The 13,973-nt window shown below is 36.4% G+C and overlaps 1 protein-coding gene across 1 annotated transcript; it reads left to right on the top strand.

The window, feature by feature from the left end:
- Positions 1-2,128: 2,128 nt before the first annotated feature.
- On the top strand, positions 2,129-6,144 carry LOC139144672 (tetratricopeptide repeat protein 22-like). The gene is made up of 2 exons (XM_070715398.1): positions 2,129-2,196; positions 2,820-6,144. Exon 2 carries the CDS (start codon positions 2,824-2,826, stop codon positions 4,498-4,500), a length of 1,677 nt encoding a protein of 558 aa, XP_070571499.1. The 5' UTR covers positions 2,129-2,196; positions 2,820-2,823; the 3' UTR covers positions 4,501-6,144.
- The last annotated feature ends 7,829 nt before the right edge of the window (positions 6,145-13,973 follow it).

The raw sequence follows: 13,973 nt of genomic DNA, 5'->3' as shown, positions 1-13,973 counted from the left end.
ATTTTGCACTCTAATGATATGACTTAACTTCACAAAATCGCACTGACAGACATTTAGTTAAAATAGTGTTACTTTGTGGGTTTAGAATCGTTGGCAGTGTATTTGCATGGGTCAGTTCTTAACTGAGGGACGGATAATGTGGGTGTGTGCTCGGTTGATAGTGTAGAAATGGCATGTGCTTGACTGTGGAGGTCCCAATAGATCTGCCATTGCACCCCTTGAGAACATCATAGAAAAGCATGGTTAGAGCCCATGTTATATGTGCTGCCGACTCAAAACTGAACAGTTCTTCCTAAAGTGTCTCCATCCTAATGTAAAAATTGAGAACTGCGTCATAGAAATCCAACGGTGGATGTCTGCCAATGTGTTGGCATCGAATGGTGGCAAAACTGAGGTGATTAGATTGTAGTCGAAATTTACTGATGAAGGACCGGTAAACCACGTGCAATGATCTGGGTTTTTTTTCATAATGATTGGGAGTTAGGTGCATTCACAAAAACGGGGGGTGCGTAGATTCCGAAAAAAAAAATTCTCATTTTTTTTTCACAGGTTCTCACAAAATGACAATGCATTCAAATTCCCCTTCTGAATTGCTATAATTTTGAAGTCCCCCTCACCTAAAAGGAAGGCAAAATGTGGCCGATATAGTGCTTCATCAAAAATATCAAATCGTAATAAATGAGAGCCTCTTTGGGAAAACTCTTAACAAGTTTGCCTTAAGAAACAAGCTAAATATTTATTTTTCTATTTAAATTCACTTTGCTGGAAGTGGCAGGTACAAAGTACACTTGTGTACAAAGAAATGATGTTTAGACTCACATTTGATTCACTATACATGTTAGTCTATGAGAAAACTATGAACAACTTTTTTCTATATAAAACTAGCAATACGTACTTGATTAAAAGAGGGTGGCTACAAGCGCATATGTGTACAAGAAATTTAATTATGGAATTTAACCGAAAATGTTCATCCACTATACATGGTAGTTTATGGCAAACTCTGATCCCCCCCCCCCATACAAAACTTGTCATGTTTGTGCATATATAGACGCCGGATAATTAACATAACTATACTTGTTAGAGTAGGGTGGTTAAAAATGCATATGTGTACAAGAAATTCAAGAAATTTGATTTCGGTACTTCACCAAAATTGTTGATTACTATTACATACAGTCTCTGAGAAAACTATGAATAATGTTTTCTAATACTGAACTAAATAAAATCAGAGCTGTGCTTTTATAAGTGTTTGACAATTAATTTGACAATTGGTATCTTGATCTTCAAAATTGGAGAATCCGTGAATCCGTAACCTTGACAAAAGTTCTATGGAAATATTAGTTCATGTTTATATGTTCATATTACAACGAGACTTGCTCATTGTAAGAGTATGCTGTATGGCCTTTCAAATAATAAAATCACGAAGTTACAGCCAATTCAAAATTCTGCTGCACGTCTCGTTTCAAAAATAAAGAAATTAGATTCTATTCAATAGTACTACGTAGTTTTCACTGTCTATCGATCTGTAAGCGAACTAAGTTCAAGATTTATGCTTGACATACACCGCTTTAAACGACATGGCGCCAGGATAGATAAAGGGGGTCCCTTGCGTTTGTGATTCAGGTCGCACTTTTCGGCCGACAGCTAAGGGTGATCACTTTGCACCAGCTTATCGCTAATGTCATGTGTTCATTTATTTTACCTTTGTTCAAATTAATTCCAGTGAGTTAACAATTGGACTTTTAGACATTACATGTGTTATGAACAAGTTAACAGGCACCCTATATGCAACAATAAAAACAATCGTACACGACTGAATAGTTTCAAAAGTATGTAAACAAGGTGTTCAAGTTAAGAGAAGCACGATCGACAATTCAGCACCCATTCCTCGACAGATGCATTAACTATTTTCTGGATTTCATGTGAGTATTAATGGTTGACAAATAATGTTGTTTTTAACGAACATTGTACTCCAGAACAATGGAACAAGTCAGTGAAAATTACTTTACTTCTATTTTAAGAAACTGACGAGTTTATAGAGAATGAATGATGTCATATTTATCAGTTCAATGGAATGTTTGTGGTCATTATAAAAGGTGAACATTATAGTGATAATCACATATACTCCAGCTATATTTGACGAGCATAGGAATTATTTGTGGCTGTCAAAAGAAGTGAACTAATTAAATTACAAATCAGGTAGGTCTTGACTGAGAACTGTCAGTATATCACCGTAAACACGTTTTTTCATAAGTTTTGGATGGACAAGTGTCATTGGCTGAAAATAATTCGCTTAACATTTTAAATACAGCAAATTTTACTTCACAGTTTTAGCTCTCGAAAATGGACGGACTCCGGAACGAAATTTCTTTTGTATAGTTTCATTTGTTTGGCATTGAAGTTGTCTGATCGTTAACGCAATGTAACTCTTCAGATATACAGTTACAATTAAGCAATGATTTACTGCTCCAACACGCAGGTATCAACAATGCCCGTGACAAGAAAATAGATTTAGAACAAAAATAAATATAGCTCGAATTTTTAGTTGGCTAACACCCACATTTATCAACAAAGCAGTGTTTTGACGGAGGTATGTTACCTCACTAAAGAGATTTTCAGCTTTATGTCTTTTTCTAGAGTTATTGTAGCAAACTGATGCTCTAAATAACATATGTACCGGGATTCAATTCACCAATCATGATTCAATTTATCAAATAATATTAAAATCTAAGTCAGCCATTCCCAACAAAAGGTGCCCACATATTGTGTTTTATTTCATATTCACACATTGACCAGATCATAATTCATTTCTCTACTTGTAGCGCCATGGCAAGCCAACTGAGAAAAACAATTCAATCGTCTCCAGATGACTGTGGACATTTTCGTCTGCCATTGCTGCTACTCAGCAAAGATGTTGACAAACGATCGCTGAATGCTCGTTATGACAGCCTTACCAAACAACTTGAGAATGAAACTGGATTTTTCCGCCATGGCTTGTCGAACATGCTGGGCTTGCTAGAATTTCAAAAAGGAGAAATGGTGAAGGCTTGCCAAACATTCAAAGAAATCTTAGAGAAAGATTTTATCAACTTGAATGCTCTGTCTAATTTGACAACGGTCTATGAACGCATGGACAGAACGAGAAAAGCTGAGGAGTATAGAGACAAACTGTCTGAAGTACTTAAGGATCAAGGAAGATTATCAGGAGAAGAGAGACAAGCTGCACTTCTTAGATGCGTTGCAGAACAAGCATATTCCCTAGCTTTCGACTGTTACGATGAGAAGACAAGAATGCCACCAAAATGTGAGGAGGCCATATCTCTGTATGAACTTGTTCTAAAAGAGTCCGAAAATGTAACAGCAGTAGATACTGAGACGTTTAAATGGAAGATGTGTATAGCAATCATTCGATACAACAGACTTGTAAAACACTGCTTGTGGGATAACAGCGGAGAGAAAGACGACGAAGTCATCAACGAAAGTATCGCTCTGTTACATCTTCTGAAAGATATTCTTAATAACTGTACTGATGGATTTTACCAATCCCAATGCTGGTGCTACATTGGTATGTTGTTGATGAAAGGGAAACACTTGATTGACACAACATCACATCCTAAAAACCAGGAAACACTGCGGCAACTGGATCTTGTCAACTGTTATGAACAACCTTTACTTTGTTTCCAAGCTGCTGAGACTTGTTATGATGGAGGTTGGAAGGAACTAGTCAAGTTTGCAAAATTACTGATCAAAGATAAGCAATATGAGTATGCATTACAGGTGATTGAGAAGTCGCTTGCAAAGAACTCTGACAAGTCTAACTGGCACGCTTATGAACAAAGGGCAAATATATACAAGAAAATGTATGATGTACAGTCTCACAAACTACAAAAGCAAGATGGAGTACCGGACAAGACACTTCTTAGGAAAGCAGAGGCAGATTTGGAATTGTGTTTAGAGGTGATGGATTACAGCCCACTGACTTTGTTAGAAATGGTCAGAGTACAAATTCGTTTGTGTCAAAATCAAAAACGATGGTTTGATTATGAAGTTGAGGATATGCACGCTTTAGATAAGGCATTCGAAATATTAGCAAAGATAAAGAATACGGAAGGTACTCATGAATATGCTTATAAATTTTACCTGGAGGTACATGGTGACTGTTTAATGTACGCCAAAGAATATTCCGATGCATCTGCCAAGTATGAAGAAGCTATTATACTAAATCGTGGAGGACGCTTCGTCAATTTCTCGGCTTTACTGAATGCCCTCTTTCGTCTACTACGGCAACATCGACAGTCGGGTACTGCGTGTACTGATGATTTGGAAGCAATTGTAATAAAATTCCAGAAATATCAGGGTTTGTATAAAAAGGAGCAGATACTGAGAACGATTAGGAATCTTTCACGTACATTCCGCGAAGAATTCCGAGATGTTGATAGATATTCACTCGGAAAGACTGGTATGAAACTTCAAGAGATTATCGAAAGTTCAAACACTCGTTAATAATAAGTTAAACCAGAGTTACACTCCTTATGTGCCTGTGTTACTGTCAACATATGAAAGCAAACATGTAAATGTTATACAAATAGTGAATGATTCAGACATAGCCCACGAAACCTCTTGTTTCAATCTTGTTACTGGCAGCAGGAACGAGATTATAAAGATTAACAGAAAAAATATACGGATCCCGAATAAAAGATAAAATTGTCGTTTTTTACTCTGGAACTTCGGGTAGAAAATATATGCGTATGTTAAAGTTTATTAGTAGATGGTTTTCCTTTTCGACATAAAGAGAAACTTTATGTGTATAAATAACCAAACATTTCTACATAAAAGTAACTGACGGCGATTTCTTAATTTCGATACAATGACAGGACAGTCCGCTCTTTTATATTTTAGTGAAAAAAGTTGCCGTTTGATATGCTATACCGTTTCGAAATTTGGAGTGACAGCACATTTTATGGAGGTATAGTTTTCACAAAAGGGATGCAGTAGTGGCACAAATGACACAATGAATGTTCAGATGAATCCATAAATTAGGGTAGATCGCGCCTCGGGGACAGATATTCGGACTCTCAAATTTTTACAATTCTCTTCCGATCTACCACTTGTCGGAGTTCATTTTAAAGCTCTTGGTGTAAGAAAGCTTTTTACCGGCTTACTTTTTCGAAATCAAAAATTTTATTTTTTCTCCATAGAGTATGGCGGCCATTTTCAATTTTAAATATCGGTAAATCTTGGGTTATTTGTTTCTCTTGTACCAAAATGTGCATGGTGACCCCGATTTTTATTCTTGATTTAGTAACAGAATGGCTGAAAGTTTTATTGACGAAAGTTTGAGCACAAGTTTAAGTCTTTCACTTTCCAGGTGCATACTACCTTAAGTTAAAAAGGATACTCGGGAATACCTTAATTTTGACAGCTATCATTGTAGAGCGGCATGAAAATTAAATTTATAAAATTTTGATTGAAACTTCCTTCACAATAATTGATCAAGGAAACATAAAGAGAAGCAATATAACGATGCAATACAACCCATCGAGGAATCGATTACAAAAATAAGCATTGTGAGTCTAACTGGCAGAGGTGCAAACGATTAAACAAAAATATATGACGAACAATCACATCCCCTAGCAAAGCAAAGTAGAGCACCTGAAAAGACACTGCTTAAGGTAGAAATTGAATTGTGTTTTCACGTTGTGGATTGCAGCTCGATTGCAATATCTCAGCTTTGCTACGTGCCCTTTTGGCAGCATGGACGTTGTAATATTCCCAGTACAGATGACGTGGCAGTCTTTGTAATACAAATTATGCGAGGCCTTGTACCATAATGAGCGCTTTCACAAAATAGCCAATAATTTATCACGAAAATTCCACGCCAAATTCCGCACAGTGGGCAAATATCCAACACTGGCATGAGTCTTAACAAGATTATCGACAGGTCGAGTACGCATGACTCTGAAGTCGAACAATATCGGATCGCAGACCAAGATATGATAATGGTGAGTTCTGATATCGATAATATGTTCATTGTGTTTCTACCGAACACGAAGTCACGCGAAGAGAAAAAAATATTAAAAGATGTGGTTGCAATAGGGGCTATGACTCAACAATGACACTGGCAATCACTGTTGAAATATCGCAAGTGTAGTATTACGGTGTAGTAAAAGAGAATTTCAAGTTAAAGGCCCGATAGCTGTATCTTTTTTGCATTATTTTTGTGATTTTACTTCCAAACTAAAACAAGTTCATTGGAATATACTCATTGAGGTGTGTTTATACAGGTAGAATAAACTGTCCACTGGGACTACATGTGCAATTTTGAGCAAGATAAATAATAAATGTTTGCCCAAACATAAAATGGCGCCCTCATGCAAATAACGCAAAAACACATACGCAGTGCATATATGCATTAAAATCTTCACAGAAACAACAGAGTAGTCCAGTATAATGCATAGTGCTGAATGTTTTCTACTGGGACATCATATGCTATATTTTCTTTGTAATATTACCAATTTATAAAAATGGCGGGAAATCAAAATAACAGTTAAAATTTAAATTTACTAGTCCAATTTTTCAGTGGTAAAAGACTATATCCTTTAAATCTGTAGAATTTAAAGAAACCGGACAAAAAAGAAAGCCTTTTTCAGGTCAACAAATTTCAAGAGTTACAGCTATAGGGGCTTTAAAGTGTTACAGAGTAACATCTACGACTTCAACAGCGCCGTTCAATCATCGGTCAGGATTTGTTTGATAATTGGTACCATTGAACAAAACAAAACAAAGGCTTATCCACATTGGTGATGTTTTATAACCTGCATTAATAATGTTGCAGTTTGTCCTAGTCTTTCATATTTATTTGTTAATCCCAGTGGTAATGAAATGTCCAAAAAGATAAAATGTATATCTAAGCGTTATGTAAATATACAAATGTTAACCTTAACTTCCACACCTTACCAAAAAACTAGAAGATTGGTTCTTGTAGTTAATGGTTGGTCGACTCTTGTGAAAAAACTCATATTTTGTCATACATTTGAATTTATACTCAATGCATTTGTCTTTTAACTTTTTGTTTATAACATTAATTGTTGAATGTGTTTCAAGTACATGAGTTTTCTGAAAGTATGGGGTTTTTAATGTGCCCTTTAATTTGAAGTATTTATAATTTGGCAATTTTTATTCGAAATTCTGTTCACCTAGCCTTTTACGTTTTGGATATGGTATATATCTATATCTTAGGGAGGACTTTGCTGTTGATGATAGGTTTCTTTTCAAGATTATCAGCAGTTTGATATGTGAAGGTATTGTCTTATATATTGCGAATGTGGACGATGCACCAGTTTTGAAGGAATATTTTGAGTGTCGGGGGATTATTTTCAGCATTGCTATTATTATTATTATTATTATTATTATTATTATTAGTAGTAGTAGTAGTAGTAGTAGTAGTAGTAGTAGTAGTAGTAGTAGTAGTAGTAGTAGTAGTAGTAGTAGTAGTAGTAGTAGTAGTAGTAGTAGTAGTGGTGGTGGTAGTAGTAGTAGTAGTAGTAGTAGTAGTAGTAGTAGTAGTAGTAGTAGTAGTAGTAGTAGCAGTAGTAGTAGTATTTTATTTGTACTAATCACGATTGCTTATAAAATTACATATCATACAAGATGCCACACGGAATTATTAGGCCGGCACGAATACTTTAGTAAGAACTACTTCCGTAGGCATCATCAGGTCAAAAGCTTCTTGTTTTGTATTATACTCCGCTCGAATACGATAAACATCTTAAAAATTCTTCCTCTTGAGACCAGACATCGCTTCTCAATAAATATTGCTTTATGTCTCTACATGTATCTGTCATTAATTTGTTTCTGAGTTGATACAATTACAATGACGTTGACAGTAATGAGAGATAAAATACACAACTTATCTCTCCCTTCCTCCACAATGAAATTGGAGGTCCGTCTGTATCCGGCCAAGAAAAAAGAAACCCAGCAAAAGGAAGGTTATATACTGATTTTAATTGTTTCGCTAATTTTTATCGGATTCATGCTGAACGTGACGCATTTATTTTCCTGTCCATACACAAAAATTATGTTTTAATAAGGTTTATCAGCATTCGACGACACAGATATTTCATTTCACTTCATTTTATAACTAATTAAAGAGTTGGTAGGTTGTACAGGATGAGATACATAAGAAATAAAAGTGGCAGTAAGAGTAAAAACATAGGGCCAAAGTCCCTGAAGCTACTACAGACATGGATACAAAATTAAGCATTTCCTGACTGTAGGAAATTATCTCACCAAGGTCATCCTAGGGACCTGTAAACCAAATATTAAAGCTGTCTGACCAGCGGTTTTGAAAAAACAAGTGACCCAGCAGTTGACAGAGCTCTGCTGTGTTATGCAGAGAATAACTTTTTGTGACACATGTTGATGAAGAAGGTGGCTATCTTTCATAGCTCATTTCAGGATGGCCTGACCAAAAATGCCAAAAATAGCTGCAAAAATACAAAATTGATGATTTCATCATAATTTCAATATATAACATTAAGCTAGGAACACGTATACCAAATATCAAAGGCATCAGACAAGTAGTGTTTGAGAAAAACATTTTTTGACCAACATTGGCAAAAATTGCACCAAAAAATACAAAATTGCAGATTTCGTCAAATATTCAATATATCATATTTAGTGTATCTGTAGAAACCTGTATGCCAAATATCAAAGCTGTCAGACGAGCGGTTTTGATAAAATAAAGTTTTGACCAAAAATGACAAAAAATTCCTTAAAATTACAGATTTACATATTTTATAACAATTTGAACGAATCTTGGTTGGGTTATCCCTATGAACCTGTATACCAAATAACAAAGCTGTCTGACCAGCGGTTATGAAGAAGGAGATTTTTTACAAAAAACGGCTTTTCTGGCACTTATTTGCATATTTTCAACAATATCAAAAAATTTAAAAAAAAAAAAAGTTTCTCAAAATCATATTTTTCATCTACAAAACAAATATCAAATCAGCAAGTACTACGGTTCTCAAGATATTTGAGTGGACGGACGCCTCACAAACGGACATATATACATACATCGAACATACATACAGACTGACGACGGACGCCGGACGGATACCCATCCCAATAGCTTCTATAGACTATTGTCTAAAGTAGCTGAAATGGTTTTCGCTAATTGAGTTTGACTCCGACCAAAAGTACATATGAACAAAGAAAAAAAAAACACATGCCGAGTATGAGCTTTGCATAAAAAAACCAGTGTCAATCATATTCAGAGACATTTTTTGAGGAATAAACAGTTCATGAATCGTAAGGTATATATTAACATTCACGGATATTTTCGTAGGGCTGTGGCAAACGTGTTTTGAAGAGAGCTACTTGTTAACAGTTGGTAAACTGTTCCAAAGATTAGCACTTGCAGATAAAATAGCAAACTGCCCGACAGAAGTAGAATATTTTGGAATGGATGAATTTGGACCAAGCTTTAACCTTGTATCTCGGCTGTGATCCAGTCTGAAAATAATCACTCAGGTTATTACACACACTTAATTTATAGAGTTTATAAATATCAAGCAGACATAATTCTATATTCGAGACTTATAACACTTAATTAGGGTTTACTCCAGCCAGCAGTATTACTTCATGAGATATATTCCTACCATAACAACTACCTAGCATTGCAGGGCTCGAAATTAGCCGTAGTCCCGCGTCCACTGACTACCAACTTTTCCCTGGGGCTACCAAAATCCATGAAATGGTAGCCCACACGGACTTCCAAAGACCGGGACAAAATCCAGTCAGTACTTGGCATGCCATGTCCGGTCCGTCACTTTGGGACGAGCAAAATTGCAGTCAAATCTAGTTCGACACAGTATAAGGCCAGACTATGACTTGTGATATAATCCAAATTACAAAGACAACCGTGCAGTGAAACTTCGCAACAAAGATTCAGTATCTCAACTGATGAGAGGCACAGGAAATGATGGCCAATGAAAACGCATAATTTATCAATCACGGACGATGCCTCCTCCCAATAGAAAGCCCATGGTCTATTTTTAGCACTGCTACAGTATGTCTAGTCTCGACGTGCTCAGAAGGTCGTGGTCGTTGTCATGACGAATATCAAACATTTCATACAACTCTGAGAATGAAACGAGTTGTGAATAGGTCACCAAATTTTTGAGTATCACTGTTGTCCATTAGGCAAATAAATAAGATTGTTTTTGGTCACCGCGTGCGTCATTTCGGAACCTGCGCGTCGTGGCATTTTTGGGGATTACATACTCATCGGTACAGCTATCCTTGATATCCCTGTTTGCATGTCCAAAAATGCTAAACAGAAAACTGAAGTATTATGCAGCCAGTGATAAAAGACAATAACTGTTGCATCAATAGTGTCAAACCAGCATTGTTAAGAATAGAAAAAAGGGAAGAAAGAAAACCGCGCCGCCGCATCACTTTTGCTGAATGTCAAGAACCAGAATCATTTTTTTGAGGGGGGGGGGGGGGGGGGGCTTATACCTGTTTCCTTTGGGTAATAAGTGTGTAAGTATTCACATCAAATGACTAGAAAATTCACTTCATGGGCAGAATCTTGAAAAATTGCTTTTTCTTGTCTGGTTAATGAAAAATAATATCCCTAAATAAAATATGCACGGGCTACCAGCCATCGTCATTGGGCTACCAACTTCAGAAAATGGTAGCCTAAGTTGACTACCAGGGGAAAAAGTTAATTTCGAGCCCTGCATTGCAGTGTTATTTTTCTGCCTTCAGTGGAGTCGACTGGCCAACATATATCGGCAGTATTTATTAATGCACCACAAATTTTACTTTTTGCTCACTGGAAAATACTAACTCGTCCCTTGAAAGTATTTCATCGATATGATGAGAAGGCAGCTAGATGCAGAGTCAATTAATATTACCTACACTTACGAACTGTTTCTTTGGACTGAACACACCAGCTGAACACACCAAAGAACTCGTCTACGGCGAGAGTTACTACATCATTACATACACTGTGTAGTAACTCTCGCCGTAGACTGAACCTGGGCAATGGTGTCACTTGTATATTTTGGCATAGATTGTGAAACTATATAAGGGTTTCCAGAGGATTGTTCACATAAGAAGGTTACAATGTGTAAAATGTGATTTTATTAATCATAATCGTAATTTATTAATAATCATAATTATCACAACAATGCAGTTTCCAGACGGCATTTACACAAAGTAGACGACATTGTTTGTAAAAAAGTTTTAATATTCTGTAACATTCATATTAATAATTTATTAATATTTATAATCATTTGTTTTGATAATAATAGGAAAAATCATCACAAATATAATGCCTAATCGACCTGTTACTGAACCCACGCGCTCACACGGAACAGATGAGACTTGAATCACGGCTGCAATTATGGCCAACTTTCAATATTCTGGAATAAGTTTGCAGACCGGCATAAACTCTTATTTATATTGCAAATTATGAACATTTTTATCAGCAAACAATTTATTTTTGGTCCTGGATAAACTTCATATTGGAGAGAAACTACGTGTGCTCATGTCTTTGTTGCAGAGACTGTGCTTTTTAATGCGTATCGGATATACGCAGACGTCATTTTACTTTGCGTACTTTAAAGTAATATGCTTGAAATACGCAGAATTTTGCGTAAACGGAAGCTCTGTAAAGCTATTGATAATATTATTAAAATTTAACTTTTTCTCAAGATTTTTTGCAAGACGTGGATATATTTGTCTAACATATTCATGAAAAAGTAACAGGTCCTGGTAACGCTAGCACGCGTACGCCTTTCCAATAAAAAAGATGTCGATTTCAAGGTACATTGTCTGTGCTTTGTCTGTAAAACATGTCAATGACTGCATTTATTTTGTTGGGCGGCAAAATAGACGAGAGTCAACGCTGCCTATATTTTCGTTGTAAATCTCTGAAAATCACAAGTTCAATTGGAAGGTGACTGCGTGTTTGTACGTACGTACGCTGTTTTGAGGTCTCCTCGCCAAGCCGCTAGAACTTGACATATTTTCACTAGGTCCACCGGGTATGTACATGTATCATAAGCAAACGCATCTGCAACCCGTCACCCGTTTGTGACCATATATACATAGCTTGGACCGTGGAGGCACCTCCATCCTTGGACAGACCATGAAGTAATCGAACGGTGTAAGTGTAATTTTCATGTGTGAAAAAGGTCACGAGCGTTCATTGGCCGTACGATCAATTATGTCAGCATATCTGATAACGTTAAATCATGGCTCCGTCCTCGGCCCGCTTGGCGGCTGCATTCAAATTTCGCAAACGGCCCTAAAAGATCCCGGATGCTGTCGATTTCGCGAAGACTGCACCATTTTTTTGGCGATATATTAAACTTCGCAAATTTTCCATCTGATTGATCAAAACTGGTTAGGTTTGATGGCCGATTTATGGACTTGCCAACCCCGGGAGAAATTTTGAGAATCAACATGCAGAAGTGAAGAAAACGGAGGTAATTCATGGGTATGTCAGTTAACTGTCGAATGGAGCTGGCTACCTACTCATTATATACACTGTGTAGTAACTCTCGCCGTAGACTGAACCTGGGCAATGCACAATACTGCAGATTTCCCATGATTCATTGCGATTTGTATTCTAAGAGATTCCCTAGAGAAGTCTACCAGGTCTCCCATGTGTAAAAAAAATCATAGACTACTTGTAAAAATTCTGAAACCATACTTTGAAGGACACCATTCTTCCCAATTCTCATTTTAAAGGATTTGGAAAATAATCAAGATTGAGAGACGGGATAGCATTTTTGTAAAACTTTCCACTAATTGTGTCCTTAGCCATAAAGAATAATGTAATGGAAATTAGGGAGACTAGTTGCACCTGTTTTTTGAAATAAAAGGATATTGTTTTTTTCGAATGGAAATGATAAATGAAATTTGCATTCTAAGTTTTCTCACATGATTACCCCTTCAATTCGTCATAACTTGCTGCCTAAAAAGTATGGCATTTGTAGTACCTACAAAACGTGACTCCCATGGTTGTTTAATGGTTATTTGGAAACTTTCACAGAATGTTTTATTTGATACTATTTATCAATTATTCTGATGCTGCACATTATTGCTTGCATACAGAACTAAAAGAAGTTATAAGAAAAGTAACCTTCAAGGATACAAATCGAAGAGAATTGTGGTTAATTTATTGTACTGTGCAATGGTGACTCTCGCCGTAGACTGAACCTGGGCAATGGTGTCACTTGTGTATTTTGGCATAGATTGTGAAACTATATAAGGGTTTCCAGGGGGTTGTTCACATAAGCAGGTTACAATGTGTAAAATATGATTTTATTAATTATAATCATAATTTATTAATAATCATAATTATCACAACAAGGGAGTTTCCAGACGGCATTTACACAAAGTAGACGACATTGTTTGTAAAAAAGTTAATATTCTGTAACATTCACATTTTATTAATATTCATAATCATTTGTTATGATAATTATAGGAAAAATCAATATAATGCCTAATCGAACTGTGGCGTGACGGCAGGTCAGTGTAAAAATCTTGTACTCCTTTGAAAATTAGCCGAATTACGTAAACGAACCAGAGATTTTGTTCACGAAAGGAGTTAGGGAATGAGCAATAATTAGACTTCAGGCAGGTATCTGAATCTGAATCTGAATAAATACGTTGAAGGACCAGAATTCTGGTGTATCATCAACGGGAAAAAGAGGGCACAAAGAGGCCAGCTAGTAACACCAGAGGGCTGCCTTAAAGGCATCCATCATACTAGCATTTACACTTCAGGCAGGTATAGGTCATGTTACTGAATTATTTTGCCGTTCAAAGTTCCGACATAAGTTGTGTCGTCGTAATTGACCTATTTTCACTGCCAGTTGGCCCGCAACTATCCGTGGCGGGGTTGACCTTTTGATGACCCGCATAGCGACGCACGCTACACCGCCCACAGATAG

This window comes from Ptychodera flava, chromosome 12 (assembly GCF_041260155.1).
Source record: "Ptychodera flava strain L36383 chromosome 12, AS_Pfla_20210202, whole genome shotgun sequence".
NCBI lineage: Eukaryota > Metazoa > Hemichordata > Enteropneusta > Ptychoderidae > Ptychodera > Ptychodera flava.
This window is presented reverse-complemented; position numbering and strand designations above follow the sequence as displayed.

Coding starts and splice junctions, on each gene's coding strand:
- LOC139144672 (XM_070715398.1), top strand. CDS start 2,824: ATGGCAAGCCAACTGAGAAAAACAATTCAATCGTCTCCAGATGACTGT.